The sequence below is a fragment of the Excalfactoria chinensis genome, chromosome 1 (assembly GCF_039878825.1).
Source record: "Excalfactoria chinensis isolate bCotChi1 chromosome 1, bCotChi1.hap2, whole genome shotgun sequence".
NCBI classification, from domain to species: Eukaryota; Metazoa; Chordata; class Aves; order Galliformes; family Phasianidae; genus Excalfactoria; species Excalfactoria chinensis.
The window spans coordinates 72,608,990-72,626,112 of NC_092825.1; the positions used below are offsets into that span (position 1 = coordinate 72,608,990).

The following is a 17,123-nucleotide window of genomic DNA, read 5'->3' on the forward strand; positions in this document are numbered from 1 at the left end:
CTCACCAGCACAAAAATAGACAGGAATATCCTGGAAGAAGTCCAGTGGAGGGCCACAGAGACGACAAAGGGCCTGGAGCATCTCGCCTATGAGGAAAGGCTGAGGAACCTCAGACTGTTTTACCATGAGAAAAGAAGGCAGAGAGGGGATCTGATGAATGTCTATAAATATTCAAGATGTGCAAAACATCGTCAAATATTTTTTATAAGCCCTGGTAGATGATGTCAGTGGGTCTTCCCTCATTCACCAGTGTTGTAAACCTCTTCATAAAAATGAAGAGCAAATGAGGAAATTGACAGGTGAGGAAGGAGGGGAGTAGGCATTGCCATCTATATCTAGAAAGGAATAGATAGTATGAAGAGCCATCCCTAAAGAATGGACATGAGTGAGTTGAAAGCTCATAGGTGAGAGTTAGAGGCTGAGACAATAAAGGGAGCCTTGTGGTTGGTGTCTACTACAGGCCAACTGATCAAGTGGAACCTGTTGATGAAGATTTCTTCCTCCAGATGCAGAAGTCATTGCACTCACAGGTTCTTATCCCTCTAGGTGACTTCAACCACCCTGACATTTGCTAGAAAATTGGCAGAGTGAACTGTAGGCAGTTCATGGAATGTATTGAGGATAATTTCCTGAGCCAAGTAACAGACAGCCCCACCAGAGAGGATGCAGTACTGGACCTATTGATCACCAACACGAGTGAACTGACTGGTGACATCAAGAATGGATGCTGACTGAGCTGTAGTGACCTTGCAATCATGGAGTTCACACTCTTGAGGGACATCAGACAGACAAAGAGTAAAATCAGGACACAAAACTTTAGGAAAGACAACTTCCAGTTAGTTAGTCAACAACACCCACTAGGGAACTGCCCTCAAGGACAAGGGAGCTGAACAGAACCAGCAAATCTTTAAAGGAAGCTTTCCTTAGGGCAAAAGATCACTCCATTGCTGTGTGAAGGAAGTCAGGAAAAGGAGGCAAGAAATTGGCATGGCTGAGCTGGGAGCAGCTGGTCAAATAGGAGAGCAAGAAGAAATTGCATAGGCAGTGGAATCAGGGGCAGATAACCTGGGAAAAAGTACAGAGTTGCTGCTAGGCTGTGTAAAGATGGGGTCAGGAAGTCCAAGGTCCAACTGAAACTGGATATGACAAAGGATGCAAAGAATAAGAAAGGCTTCTACACCAAGAAAAGGAAAGTCTAAGAAGGCACACCTCCACCTAGTGACCAGTACAGGCAGGCTGATAACAACAGACAAGGCTGAGTACTCAACAATATTTTTGCCTCAGTCTACCCTAATGACTGCTCTTCACACACCTCAAGCAGATGGGTTGCCCCTTAGGGATCAGTATTAAAGTGCACTTTAATATCTTCATCAACTGTACTGAAAGTTGGATTGAGCGCACCATCAGCAAGTTTGCCAGTGACTCCAAAGCTCTGTGGTACAGTTGCTGTGCCTGGGGGATGGGATGCTATCCAGAGAGACCTAGATGTGCTTGAGCAGTGGGCTCAGGAGAACCTAATGAGATTCAACAGATTTGAGCACAAAGTCTTGAACCTGGTTTACTGCAACATCACTGTTAATACAAGCTGGGGGACAAAAAATGTCAAGCAAAGCACTGCCAGAAAGGGCTTGAGAGTTCTGGTGGACTGTAAGCTGAGCGTGACCTATCAGTGTGCCCTTGCAGCCCAGAAAGCCAAGCATATCCTGAGCTGTATTAAAAGAGATATGGTCAGCAGGTCAAGGGAGGTGATTCTGCCTGTTTGTTCTGTGCTGGTGAGACTTCTCCTGGAGTACTGCATCCAGATGTGGAGTGCTCAGTACAGAAGAGACATAGATCCAAGGAAGGATCCAAAGGACAGAACACCTCCCCTATGAGAACAGACTGATAGAGCTAGAGTTCTTCAGCCTGGAGAACTGGTCATCTCCCCTCATCTCCAGGGAGATGGCCTTTCAGTACTTGTTCTTTCTGAACTAGACAGTGCATATTTTCCCGCTTTCTTCCTAGTGTTGTTCAATACAAGAAAAGTTACTGCACCTCCCACCTTCCTCTCCCCCACCCCCAACCCCCACCCCGCCTATAGTGAAGTGAGGCTGGGCTGCTCCCAACCCAACCCAGCTCGCACTGCGTCCTGCACCCCCTTCTGCTGTGTTATCATGGCAGTAGCTCTGCCATGGCAAGTGGCCCGTCCCAGATTCGAGACATGGGGAGTGGAGTGCGTTGCTGACAAATAATACAGCACTGGGCTTAATTTGCAAGGAAATCGCGTCAGTTTTCATAATTACAATCTGACAAGATATTATATGCAGAAATATGCTGTCAAATTCTATGCAGATCAGGGAATGCTTTGTAAACGACAAAACAGCAGAATTGGAAAAACATCTCAACAAAGTCAATTTTAAAAACATTAAGCCTCAAATAGACTTTGTTCTAAAATCTAGTTCGGTGACTACAAATCTCACTGCAGATAAAAAAAGCCCACACCAAAACGATATCCTTATGGTGAGTTTGTTAAACAATGTATGGAAAGCACAACAGCTGTAATGCACTTTGATAAAAACAAAACAACAACAGATTTTTCTAGAATCAGTTTGTCTAACCAGAGTATAACCAGGTGAAGAAAAAGGAAAATCTATTGGGGAAAAAAAAAAAAAAGGAAATAGAGAGTAAAGCTCCCAGTTTCAAGTTTTATGCTTTGGCAAAAGATGCTTTCATCAACAGATAGATGCTACTGATACTGCTCAACTTGCTATTTTCATTAGAGATATTGATAATAAATACAATGTCACTGAAGAAGTGGTTTCTTTGGTGCCACTGAAGGACACAGCTGAGTCTCTTGAATTGTATGAAGTAGAAAAAAAGTAAATTAAAGCTATCTCCTTTAACCTTTGCCAACATACATTTCATAGCTACAGATGGTGCTGCAGTAATGGTTGGTAAAGAAAAGAGGGATTTATAAAATGAATAGAAGATGATGCAGTTATCACTGGTAACTCATGTCTGATGAAACATCACCACAACTGACACCAGGAAAATTTATGTCCAAAAGCCTTAACAATGTATAATGTCATGCAAATCGTCATCAAAGCTGTGAATTTCATGAAGTCAAAGGAATGGAATCATCACCAACTCCAAGAGTTCCTTAAAAGTATGGATGCCAATTATGGAGTCATCACTTTTTCTTTTTTTTGATGACAAAAACTAAGTGACATCAACTCCTTTATGAAATCAAAAGGAAAATTTGTGCCAGAATGTGAAGATTACAAATTAAATTAAATTAAAAATCACAGATTTAGCATTTTTGGTGGATTTGGCTGCTCATTTAAAGGTGTTAAACACACATTTTCACGGTGAAAATCACCTTATCTGTGCTACGTTTCGGACAATAACAGTGTTTGAAATTAAATAATGGCAAGCTCAAGTTATTTCATGCATTTTGATACACTGGCTAAACACAGTCCTGCAAACAGTGAAAAGTACACAGCTGTGCTATCCACTTTGATAAAGAAATTTGGGAATAGGTTTTAAGATTTCAAAAATAATTATCTTTTTTCTTTGTATATTTGGAACTCCGTTTTCAGTCAACAAAAATACATACTAATAAATTTACACACAAATGTACGGAGTTGCAATCAGACATTCAACTCAAGAAAAGTTTGGTCATATTTCTTAACCATACTTTCATAAGCCCTGTCTTACCAGAGAAAAAATACCCTTTGCTTCACAGTGACACCTTATGCATGTCAAGGATGAAGCACAGAAAAAACAATGCTTCTTCAAGTATCTCTGACAAACACTTTGAGAACTCACTAGATATGGCAACCATTGCCATCAAACCAGTCTGATGCGTTAGTTTCACAAAAACAAGGTCAAACATCCCACTAATTTTACTTTTCTTTTTCTCTCCATTTTTTACATTATAATAAAAACTACACTAAGAAATAAGTTTTGTTACTTATCTACATTATGTTTACTATATATTTTATATATGGCTCAGGCAAGTCAAAAGGTTGGACAACCATGAAGTAAACTGAAGAAAGTTGTAACAACCCAGCCGTGCTGAAGGACATGAACCCTACTGCAAGTATGAACTTACAGAAGACTGCATTCAACAAATCACTAAGTGCCTTTAGTGGGAGTTACAGTAAGCTTTTTGTCTGTAGGTATGTCTACTTATGCACATGTTAATATGTGACTGAAAGGAGAAAGCCCACCCCAGAAAAAAACTACAGTTTTGTGTAATATGGATGGAAGATCAACATAGATCAGCGCTAGTTTTGTTGTTCACAGACAGTTGGCATGCTGTCATTCGGGATGCAGCAACAAAGATGGTGTCCCTAAATCTTTACTGACCTTTAAGTTTTTCCCCTTACCACTTCCTGTGTGTTATGTGGTTTGGCTCAGAGCAGACATTTCTATTGGAATAAATGTAGGAATAGTATTTGATAGGCCTATCTTCCTGATAAATAAGATGAAGTCTCCTGAAAGAGACTAAGAAAGCTTGAAAGGGACTAAGACAATGTTTGGCATCCTGTGACGTAGTTCAGTGATACAATTCAAATGGCAGATTTAAAGTACCCATACAACAAAGAGTGGAGACTGAGAAAAATAATATTACCAATCAGATCATTTTATTTCAAAGAACAGTGAATTATGGGATGTTAATCTAGAGATAATCTTTCTAAATGGAAGCAAAAACTGCATAAAAGTTGTCTTTCTGTGACTAGAATCTGCAAACAATGCTCTACAAGTTCAATCAGAGAAAAATGTGGAAATCAGTGTCATTTCTTGAGTAAAGAAAGTAAAGGATGAATAGAAAAACCAAAATAAATCAAAATCTACTAAAGCAGCAGCAGCAGATTTTTCTCCAAATGTTAGATTTCTTAAGAATAACCTGTGGCTGAGAATGAATGTTTCAGGAGTTTACCTTCACACTGATCCAAGATCCACACTGACCCAAAGGTTTCTTTTGAAGCCTGGGCCAGTATGAGTCACTTTAAAAGACTGAAAGTTGGTATTTGCTTATTCCTTATTCCTCTATATGCTTTCTATTGCCCCCTCCAGAAACAACCAATTCTCTTATCTTCTTCCTCTACAAACGTTTGTCTGATACCTTCCGTCCCATTACTTCTGGCACGTATCTGATTTCAGTTGGAAGATGGAGAGCAAGGTGTCTTATATTCTGCAAAGGCATATTCATCTGGAAAGAAAAAAGAAATCTGGCAGTTGTATTAAAGTAAGAAATCATTCTGACCCCAGTCCATGTGTACCTGTGATTAATACATACTGAATCAGAAAATATTTGATAGCTTTTGTGGTGTTCTTCCAGTTTCAAGGTACTCACTTGCAGGTCTACATGGTCAGTGCATAATGCACAACTCTGATAACACTTGTTAGGATGCAACATTGCTGTGACCACATGGTGTATAGATAAGGTGGCTGAATAGGCATTAAGGAAGAATTCTCTGGATATTATTGCTGTTCTGCTGAGAAGCTATACCAATCTTGAAAAAGGCTTATGGAAACTCAAAGCACAGTTTTGATAACAAACCTGTCACAGTTGATACATGTCTGATGCACTTATAGTTCCTCGAGGCTAAATGTAGAAAGGTGGTCAGGCACTTCATATTCTAGTTAGGTGCTCAAACTCCTGCTGAATTCAGTGGAACTGTCATTCTTATTTAAGCAATTAAAGTCCAGATTAGTTCTTTGACCACAGCCTATTGTGGCAATGTAAAAAATACTAGATGAGCTATTTTGAAGAAGTTGCAAACACTGCTGCCTTTGTGTTATTGATCTTAACTATCATGTCTAAGCTGAGGAAAGAAAGTTGAACCACACTCCTTTCCATATGTAGTTTGCTTGAAAGCAAATCATGACGCATCACTTTCTTTCTGCTTTATGCCTAAATGAAGCAAGAAATGAAAAGATGGGGGACAGATTCTGCAAACACCTAGTAGTCCAGTAACAAGAAGCAGAAAAACTGCTAGCTTGCTCTCTTACAAAGAGAAATAAAAGCAGCAAATGCAGAAATATAAACAGATGCTTGCACAGAAGCAGTGAAGGAAAATCCACTGTCCTCACCTAGCAAATGCTGAAATAAATACCTTGATTTCATAGGTTTTGTAAGGTCTACAGAGGACACCTACCTGTTTCGTAGTAATCATAAATATGTACTGATGCTGGCTTGATATCTGACACAGGTAGACTTTGTTCTACACTGAAGGAAAAGCTGACTTCTTCCTGGGAGAGCTGGAAATGGCAAGACAAAAAGATGCAGACTTTTTCTTTTCATTTCTGTTCCCATGCATAAGGTTCAGTTGCATTTTCAGGTCAGACTGGGTGACAAAGCACCATTCTACAGTCCTCTCAAGACTGTAAACTTCATGCCAAATCTAATAACTTTAAATGCTGTTACTAAATATGTTATGTTGCAAAACTTCTGTTCTTCTCTTTTTCATATTTCCATTGCTAATTACACTCAACCATTATATATCTACTGAGGCTTTCAACATACAACTATTCATCCTCTCCAAAAGCTTCTGACAGCTTCTTTTCTTGGCCTTTCAGAGATAAAACTACCTTTACGCAAACCTGCTTCCCACTTTTCTCCCTAATCACATTGAATTCAAAATCTTCAACCTCCCTTATGATTTTGTTCCTCATTCATACTCTTGCAGCCAGATCCAAACTTCCCTTCTTGTTCATTTTTTCTATGCATTGGGCTTTCTTCTGCATGCTTGGGGCTGTGCCTCTGCTTTTTCTACTCCATTTATTCTTGTTTTTAACTTATTGATCTCATTATAGGAATGAAGCAATGGACAGAAGCTCTGGAGAACTTTCTGCATAACTTGTGTTGTGCTGGGTAAAGCTTTTACATTTCAAAAATCTCAGGTTGTCTGTGAATTCAGAATATTGACTCCAGTCCAATCAACTGATAAGAAATACTTGAAAGGTAGATATCACTAATATTTTTTTTTCTTCCTTCTATTTTCTGGAGTATCCCTTCTGTTTATTTGGGTTTGTTTGTTTTTTTAAACACAGGCAGACAGTGATGAGACAAAGGAGAACAGTTTTAAAGAGGACATATTTTGGATTTTAGGAGAATATTTTTCATTCAGAGGGTAGTAAGGCACTGGATCAGGTTGTCCAGAGAAGCTGTGGATGCCCTATCACTGAAGGCACTCAAGGTCAGGTTGGATTGGGCCCTGGGCAGCCTGATCAAGTGTGTGGCAGCCATGTATGTCCAGAGCAGGGGGCTGAAACTAAACAGTCTTTAAGGTCCCTTCCAAACCCAAGTCATTCTATGATTTTCATCTTTCTGATTTCTTTTGTTAATTTCACTGATGTGGGACAAATATTCTTTTTATACATCGCTCTCTCTAAAAGGGAGGGGATATTAATTGACAACCTGTGAAACACTCTCAGATCTACTGATGAAAAGCATCAATTTTTATGCTGAGAATGCTGAGTAGACTGTGAAATTTTGCAATATAGGATGCAACTTAGCTATGTTGGTGAAATGCTATTTAATCATGTAGTATTTTTCATGAAAGCAGTTAACAGATCTCTTCACTGTAGCCTACAACTACTACATTTCTATAAGCTTTTTTCTTTACTTGAGGGTTGGGCAGAATTAAGGCCCTTCCCATCTTCAAGGTATATATTCCTAATCTGCTTTTGATGACATTTTTTGTTATTTGGGAGCCTGTTTTAAACTTCCAGTTTAACAAAACCAAGGAAAACATCTCCAGACCTACCTTCTCAAGGTAGAAGAAAATGTGGTCATTCTTGATGTCTACGTGATCCACAACTGAAGCTTGGTATTGAAGCTATAAATAAGACAAATTATATCAGTTTTAACATAGGTAACTTGCCAAGAAGGAGTTCTATAGGGGAGGGGAGGAATTCAGAACTGAACAATTATTGGTTTTAAATGTAGCAATGCACCACACTATAAGAAGATTGCACAGTGAATTGCATTCTTCTTTTTATCAACTCTGTGGGTAAGTTTCATGGCTCGAAGATGATATATCTGTTGTAAAGCCTAAATCACTCCAGGAAGTGAAATTAAGTTATCAGCAATACTCTCTGCACTGTTATCAAATTCATGACCAAACTTATGGATGAAGGAGGAGGAATATCCACTTTTTTTCTGCCTGTTAAACTGTGCTGTGTAGGAACAAATAAACAAATCAAAGAGCTAACATTGTAAAATGCTCCCTTACTGCACTATAGCAGTTCTTCCTACCTGGATTCTATTAGGCTGTGTGATGAAATGCTCACCTTCACAAACAAAGAGGATTGCAAAGGAATGGACAAAAATTGATCTGGCTGCTCCTAGGGCTGCCACAGGAGAGTGACCAACCCCACTGTGCAGGAGTGAGACATACTAGAAGAATCAACAGCAGAAAATTGCTGGATCACCTTACAGACTGAGAAGGAAATGCTGCTGGGACATGGGACTGAGTATGGAACTCTGAAGGTTGAGAAAGAATTATCATGGAATGTTCAGGAAATGGAGTAACAAGGAAAGGGATAAAGTTAAAGAAAAAGTTTGGGGAAATAGAAAGAAAATAGGACAAAAGAGGCCAGTTACATGTAAACAGGTTGCTGTTCAGTACACTTGTCTGACAGCATCCTCTTTAAGATCACTGCCTTCTTATTAAATTCAAACTCTTTTCCTTGGTGAGGGACTGTCAGTTCTCTCTGTGTGTGCATAGACTACTAGACACTGAAGAAGGGAACATGGATCACAGAAGAACATACGCATGCAGTTCCAATAGTCCAGACTGCATGTCTAGAGTGCGCAGGTGTGTAAATGAGTGTGAGATTGCTAGTGGATAGAAAAATGGACTAGTGTATGAGTACATTTGGTGGCTTGGCAACCAAATATGGAAGCAGGTGCAAGTATGAGCCAAATGCTGAAGAAAAGACAATTTGAGTCACCTATGAGGATGTCTGAGCCCGTTACTGGAGAAACCAGCAGGTTCTTGAGGCACATATTGGTCAAACCAACCATTTGGACTAGCTGCCAATTTTTGTATGTCTGAGTAAAACAACTGGGAAAATGGGATCCAAAACCCACTGAATCAGTGTGACTAAGGCCAGCTGATGGAGTTACCCACTATACATATATGTAGGTGCAAGGCACCTCAGTTGCAGCCACTGGAGTGGCTGGAGCAGCCCCAAGGGTGCATATATATGCAGGTGTCAACATAAGGCAATATGTGGCAGACCAAGAATCCAAGGGCAGCTATTGGGTAGACTGACCTGAAGCCAGCCGCTAGAGAGAACCATACTGCATGTATGCATATGTGGAAAATATATTTTCCACAGATGATCTTTCATCATGATCAGAGAGAAAGGGAAGATGATGAGTTTAGTGTGTGCTGAATACATCTGTGTAAACGCTCTTTTCTGTCTCAGTTGATCTGTATGGTCAGCTGTGTATAAGCATATAGATGTATATGTCTGTTGTGTGCTTGTGTACCTACTGGGAATGCACCTTTAGCCTTACTATTGGCTGGACATGGCAATAGCATTTACTTCTCTTTAGGGCTACTGGACTTTGCAGCTCCTAACAAATTTGTTTTCATCAGATGAACAGCTGCAGGTCTGACATGGAGTTAATGACAGAAGACAGGGGCTTTCTAAAAGTTCCATGGGACTGCAACTTACTGATCAGACATATTTTTATCAGTTTCCTATAGTTTTAGGGTTTACTAATCATTTTCCTCTCATTCTTTACCTCTTTCAGGGAAGATCTATTGGGAATAAATCCTGAAAGCATCTTCACATCAATAATAGCCATGTTGGAGACATTACGACTTCCTGTGTAACTGAAATGAGAAAAGCCCTGTTAATCTGCAGTTGGAGAGGAGACCAGTGAATGACATTTTCAGCTCCAACTCATAGACAACTCAGATAATCTCTTTGTTGGATGGTCCTGGTGTCCCAGTGATGTACAGAATACAGGAGAAATTTAGCAATGAAGGATGAGAGTGTTTCAGGATATGATCCTGTTTGTCTTCCTGCACAGTAGCAGTTAACTGTGTATACTTAAATCCTTCCCGAGATGCTTCACCAAAACGAGAATGCGAAAGGGTAGATCAGTAAAAGGAAGTTACCTGGCAGAGAAGACAAGGTCAAACTTTGGTGGGAAGTTGCTTGTACAGGACACATTGGCTGGCTCTACGGTGAGAAAAAATCCTGCAGCTTTCTTTGGTAAATGGATGTTGTATCTCAGGGTTGCCTAAAAAAGATGGAAAGAGTGAGATGGTCACGAATTCTGGTGGCTTTTCCATGAGGTACAGAAGGGAATAAGGCAGAGGTTACTCCTGTTTAGTCCTCAGCAGGGTGGTGGTGAGCTTCCAGCTTATTTACCTGCATATAAACACAGCCAGTGCCGTACACTTCCACACTGTAATTCCCTGCAACAATGGGTAGGGCAGTTTGCTGCAGTAAGAAGCGGTTCTTGTCATTCACCTCAAAAGCCTTCTTAGGGATTTCCATGAAGTTGACCTTAATTGTATTACGACTCTCCTTAGAGAAGGTGTAATATCCATACTTAGCTAAAGCTTGGAGGGCAACAACAGTGTCCTGAAAAGAAAAAATATTATCCCTAATTAGGTAGATATCAAGCTGTGAAATAGTACATGAGATCAGCAAAGCTGCTATTATCCTTTGTCAGTGCACATAAATAGTGGAGGACTTTGTAAAGAGACAAGGAGAGAAGCTACAAATTCTGGGGCAACAGGCATGAATTATTCCAGGATTAATGCTATATCAACAGTTACTGTTGTCTTCTGCTAACTTGAAAATCAGATGAATTTCTATTTCCTAATAAATATGTGTGTATGTATGTATGTACGTATGTACAAAGTTGCCAACAAAGAGCTCAGTGTGCTCTGGAAAGCTTTATGTGGGAACAATTTATCAAACACTGTTCAAATGGATGTACAATGAGGAAGAAATGTCATCCACCTTGCAGGCTGCACTATTCCCAGAAGGTATTCTCTTTCCCACACCCAGTTGTCACCTGGCTGGAGGAGAAACCACCATACGGGTTCTGTTGTTTCACGAGCCAGTACACAATGCGAGAAATATATGATAAATCATCTGGTGTGAGTTCAGCTTTGTTGAGCAAAGCCAGAAGCACATAGCTGGTCGTTTCAATTTCAGCAGAAGGGGCACGGGAATAGAAAGCAGGGAAATGTTCTGCTGGTGGCTTTTTTTCTCTCTGCCAGTAAATTAAACCATCTGAAAACAGAAAAACAGGAGCATTTGAATACAAAGGAAAAAAGGAAGAAAAACAAAAAAGCAAAAACAAAACAACAACAACAACAAATCCCCTAGAAAAACAATAGTGTGAAAAGCATTAAAAATTAAAATTATACTTGCTAGTTAGGTCACTACAGTCACATGGGAGACAGGCATACAATTCCCGCCCTTCCTTTGTGTAAAAGGGTTTTTTAGCCCCTAATATTCTAAGCTGTGTGAATGTCAGTTTCAGGAAGGAAAACAGAAAGGGATGGAAAGAAAATTACTAAAAGGGGAGCAGTACAACTCAAAATGGGGATTTCCCATCCTGGAGATGTTCAAGACCAGGCAGAATGGATCCCTGGGCAGTCTGGTCTATTTCCAGATCTGGAGATTGGTGGCCCTGCCTGTGGCAGGGGGGCTGGAACTTGATGATCTTTGGGGTCCCTTCCAACCCAAGCTATTCTGTGACTCTATGATGTGAAAGCAGTGCAGCAGAAGGATGCCAAAATGGTCATGAGTTGGAGTACATGACCCAGTAAAATGAACTTATCGAGCTTATAGAAGAGAAGGATAATGGGAAAACTAAATGCAGTCTTCCATAATGTTAGACTCTTCCTGAGGTTTCTCACCTAGATTATTTAATAATTCTAAGAACATCAGTCCACAGCTCAACCCATAGTGAGGCCAAAACACAGAGAGAGAAGTTCATAGAAATAAGTTCAGTAGCATAGCAGACATGAAATGGGAAAGGAACAGCATGAGTGAGAAAAATGTACATTAGAATAAATTACATCAGGAAACAGGCCTTTCCACAAGCTTTTCTGTGCACTCACCATCTCTGGTAACTCTTCTATCCAACTCCTCAAGAAAGTACTGGTATCTTTCCTGTTTGTCAGCTAAGCCATAAACATAGGCAAAGAGGGCATGGTTATACAGGTTGTGGACCCCATTGCTAAATGCAGTCTCCAAACAGTTCATACCACTTGAAACCACAGGATGCTAGGACAAAACACAAAATATAGTAGGGTCATTGGATACTCTGGTTTGAGTCTCAGCTTCTCTTTAAAGACCTTCATCACTTCTCAAGCTACTATCTGACTCTTCACACTATGATATACAGAATCTGGTCTATGTTTAATGGCCTACAATGTGTCTCTTCTAAAATATGATCTTGCAGCAGTTGCTACTTTGTTTCTGCTTTCATTTGGAGAGCTTAGAGAATGGGATCAGTTTTATAGAGTTATGTAAAGTGTACTGAAAACTCAGGATGAAGCAAGCTTTCTCATACGGGTGCTATTACTCATTTGCAAGCTACAGCTATCAAGATAACTTTTCAACCTTTTATCCATATAGATTATGTTTCTGAGCCCTGAGTTACCACAAGCATTCTAATAACTATAGTAGCAGTTTGTCTACGCAGTTTCACTTACAGAAATTGGCACCAGGCCTTGGAGTTTCTTATAAATGATACTGGGAACTAAGCCCTCAGTGGTGCAGAATGATTTAGTGCTGCACAATGCTTTTGTCTTGTCTACCTGAAGTAGTAAATTATGCCCCATCCCACAATATCTGAGGATCTTGTAAAACTCAGCATGTTTAGAACACATTTGTTAGAATGGGAACAATTATTATCATCCCTGTTTTGCAGAATAACAAAGAATCAGGTCAAGTTCTCAAGGACATTCAAGAAGTATATTACAGAGAACAAAACTCAGTTCTCATTCTCCCACACATAGTAAGTATTCCAACTAGCAGCTCATCATTTCCTTTCAGTTTTAGCAATGACCCACAACAGGGATATATAAATGCACAAAAATGGTCTTTAGAGTTGGAGATTGGGATATCTTAGATTTGGGACTGTGCAATTCTATAGTGAATTTCAGATGGAGTAGGTAAATCCAATATGGATTATGCATGTACTATTATTTATCACAATCGGATTCCTCAAGGATTCTATGCAATCAGATGAATCCATACAAATTGGACAAATAAACAACAATCATGCTTCTAGCAATTGCAGAGTTCTGGAAACAGATTCCTGTGCTGACCATACTGCATCAGAATTTAAGACATTAAAAACAAATTCATGTGAATACAAAGACTTGTTCATTGTTTGACATGCGGCTGACCAGACTAAAAAAGGATAACGGCATCAACTACCTACCTGAACAGAGTGTCCAGCCTCCAGTAATGCTGCCACAACATAGGCTGTAAGTGTGTATTCACCTTCTTCGCCACCCTGAAGCAATACATAAATAAATAAATAAAAAGAAGAAGCCAGAAAAAAAGAAGTCAGTACAGGTGTCCTAGGAAGCAAAAAATAGGATTTCACTGATAGTTGAGATAGTAGTTAAGAACAGACATCAGAATCAATTTCTGTCTCCCTGCATACACAAGCAAAAGAAAGTTCAGTCAGGATAGAGCCAAAATTATTTCATACTTTTCTGGGCTTTACACCACAATAAAGCATATTATATTATAGATCATGTAATCTGCAGCTAAATGCAGTGGTAGAAAACAAAACTTGAGATATTTAACTTAAAATCTTCTATTAGTTTCTACCTCATAATCAATGGGAGACAATACTCATGCCTTCCTTTTATAAGAGAGACACTAGAGAACAGGAGAGTATGGGTGTGGTAATTAGCCTGCGTCTAGCTGAAATTATCCAAATCAATACCAACGGCAGGGCTGGAAGTTTGAAAGCATACTGAACTCAGTTACCTTCAAAGCATTGTTGAAATGTGACTCAGCATTTTCAAAGCAGCCATCAGACTTCTGCTTTCTTGCTAGCCAGATCAGAGTTTGAGACTGGACATTTTCATCAATGTAGATGTACCGTCTTGCTTGTGCAAATGACTTGTATACAAAGGCAGTGAGCCTACAGGTGAACCAGAACCAGAAAGCAGATAAAGTTTGAACAAGATTAAGAGAAGGCATACCAGTAACTGGATATGAATAGAAATGGATATACAATGAAATCCATAATGTCTGTGGTAGAAGAAACAAGTGCTTTGCACATTTTATTAAATAAATAGTTAAATCTTTAGTATTACAAACTGACCTGAGATTTCTCCATTACTGTGCTGAAACCTTTCTTTCAAAGCTGGTGTAAAGCATAGATGCCGCTTGATGACTGACAGTAGCAATTTCTTACTTCAACCAACACAATTATGAAATAAACTGGGTGGGAAAGGAGTTCTAGAAGTCTCCAGTCCCATCACCTGCTTAAACTAGGATCAACATCAAAGCTCAGATTGTTTAGTATCTTGCCCTGCCACATGGCAAAAATCTGTGGAAATGGAGGTTTCCACACCCTCTCTGGGAACCTGCTTAAGTGCTACACCCTTCTTCTAGGCAAGGTTTTCATTCTATCCAGTTTTTCCTGTTGCAACTTGCATACAGGAAAATTGTTTTCCTTACACTGTGCACCTCCAACAAGAGATTGACTGTCTTTTCTACAGTCCTGATCTGGGTAGTAGAAGGCTATATCTAGGTTCCCCATTAGCCTCCTATTCTACAGACTGAATAAATTTAGTTCTTTCAGTCTCTCCTTGAACATTATGTACTCCAGACCCTGACCACCTCATTATCATTCTGTTGCAACCTCTGCAGTTTTACTCCCGTCTCCCTTATTGGGAGATCCAAATTAACTGAACTACGTCCATTTAGTCCATTAAAAGTAAGAATCACCTAAAACATCTTAAGCCTGAAGATTCTGAGCTAGGGAAATAGAAAGTGTTGTCATTTACCATACATTTCCTTCCTTGTCTCGTGTCCCAAAGGAGCTGTAGGACCCATCCTGGTGTTTGTATGTTAGCTGTTTCTGGTACCCTGAAAATACAATAAAGATGTTATCTTATCACAGATAAGAACTAGTTATGCTCTTAATCTAACTGAAGCACACTTTGTGTTTTAACACTAAGATTCTAGCCCCTGTTGCTCCTAATAGTACCAAATGCTTCTTTGGCGTGCCTTCACTGCAAGCTTCTGTGCAATACATGAAATCTGTTGCAACTTGCATACAGAAAAAATGGTTTCCTTTTAAATTCAAACTCTTCTCCTTGGTGAGGGACTGTCAGTTCTCTCTGTGTGTGCACAGACCACTAGACACTGAACAACAGAACATGAATCACAGAGGAACATATGCATGTTACATATTCTTCACCTGAGCCCTAGGGAGACTTCTCTAAAGAGATCTGCCCAGTGTATTGGGCATTCAGTTCCCCGCAGGGAAGGGCTGTCTACAACTAATAACCCTCTTTACTTCTTTGAAGATGTAGCCTTGATAATGGTGGAAGTCTTTTCTTGTTTTGATTTTATTAATTCCTCCAGTGTAAATGGGCAGACATTCTGTATCCAGAGCCTTGTACCTGTTATACAAAAGCACTAAGGGGGCTGCAGGGGGGAGGTAGAGTGGGTGAGAAGGAGTTTTGCTTGCAGCCCTCTCCATCTGTCCTTTGAGTTCTTACCTTCTTACAGTGATGGGATACCATTTTCATTGCATCTTCTGATTTAATTTATGGCAGACCTGTTTCTACAAGGGCAGTGTAGTTCCTCCGCTCGGTCCTCTTGCTCCCCACATGACACTTTTTAACCTATATATTTCATCTGTAACCCCTCCACTAAGATGAACAAATTATCCACCTGCTCACAACTCACACAGCTGTTCTCATGGCTGCCAAACAATGCCAGTGAAAGGCTCACACACTCCATGCATCTGGAGGCCTAGATGACCCTATGCTTGCCTTAGATATCAATCTGAATTTCGGCATCCCTCCTGATTGGTACTGATGTTCTAGCTTTTGGTTGGGTGGATACCTTGACTAGGGTCTTGGAAGGTGTTAATTTTGTACTTAAAGGGTGATAATCACCTACTGAATTTACCCCTCTAGCAGGCAGGGTTCTGGCCCCCTTTACTCACTCTGCCTGAGCAAATTGCCTTGAAAGTGCTACACCACTCCATACTGCTGCACCGTATCCTGTTTGCCTGTGCTTAGTCACTACTGTTCCTAGGGGCTACCTTTGTATGTGTGGGGATATTCCGCCATCTCTCCTGGCTCCACCCACACTGTATTATAGCTACCTCTCCCCAGAGGCTCTGTGGTTCTTGAGTTAGTGGTTTTTACTGTGGTTTCGTCTTGCTGGGAAAGGGCTTCCAGCACAAGCCTGCACTTTGGAACTAGTCCCCACATGAAGTCTTTGCTGAAGCGGAGGTCACTGTGACTTTTATAGTGCTGCTGTTCCTCCTGGTTCTGTCCTTGCCGTGTCAGAGCTGCCTCTTGTTACAGACTCCACCCTTCTGATTTTGCAGTTTTAGCCATGGTTTTGCCTTGCAGGGAAAGGACCCCCAGTGCAACTCTCTGCTCTGGAGCTGATCTCTTCAAAGACTAGCACATGTGGTGCTAGAATTTGGAGTTCTGTGCTCACCAATTAGAGCTCTAAAGTTTAATTTCAATACTAGACAAAAGACTGTGAAAGGCTATCACCTGTTGTTAAATATCCAGTACTCTTGACTCTGATCTCTTCAGTCAGCTGCCCAGTCTTATTCAGGTAATCCAGGGCATAGATGTTGGGTGTGAACAAGGCCATGTTCTGTTCTCCACAGCCGTAAGGCATATGGAGGAGGTTTTCCATGTTCCTTAAGGCTGTACCCAAAATGTCTCCTGAGAATTAAAGATATAAGGGGTCAGGTCAAACATATCTTTTTATTACACAATCTTATATATTGCTTTATGTTACATTACCCCATTGTCTTTGAGTCCATAATAATCATAGTAATCAAAGAATATTATGACTTCTTTATTTTGAAGCTGGGCACCTGAGAAACTGTAAATCTGAGAAGGAACTGAGCACTGATA

General features: G+C 40.2%; 1 protein-coding gene across 1 annotated transcript in view; it reads right to left on the bottom strand.

The window, feature by feature from the left end:
• Positions 1–4,827: 4,827 nt before the first annotated feature.
• The window catches only part of LOC140252830 (ovostatin-like), a 35,830-nt gene continuing 23,534 nt past the window's right edge, over positions 4,828–17,123 (bottom strand). Inside the window, exons 24-35 of the mRNA XM_072337970.1 lie at positions 16,752–16,928; positions 15,015–15,096; positions 13,987–14,143; positions 13,427–13,501; positions 12,096–12,261; positions 11,039–11,259; positions 10,384–10,599; positions 10,128–10,252; positions 9,749–9,839; positions 7,758–7,829; positions 6,147–6,249; positions 4,828–5,197 (exon numbers count right to left, since the gene is read on the bottom strand). Of these exons, the coding sequence (XP_072194071.1) occupies positions 5,145–5,197; positions 6,147–6,249; positions 7,758–7,829; positions 9,749–9,839; positions 10,128–10,252; positions 10,384–10,599; positions 11,039–11,259; positions 12,096–12,261; positions 13,427–13,501; positions 13,987–14,143; positions 15,015–15,096; positions 16,752–16,928 (1,538 nt within the window). The 3' untranslated portion in view covers positions 4,828–5,144. The remainder of the gene's footprint in view (positions 5,198–6,146; positions 6,250–7,757; positions 7,830–9,748; positions 9,840–10,127; positions 10,253–10,383; positions 10,600–11,038; positions 11,260–12,095; positions 12,262–13,426; positions 13,502–13,986; positions 14,144–15,014; positions 15,097–16,751; positions 16,929–17,123) is intronic.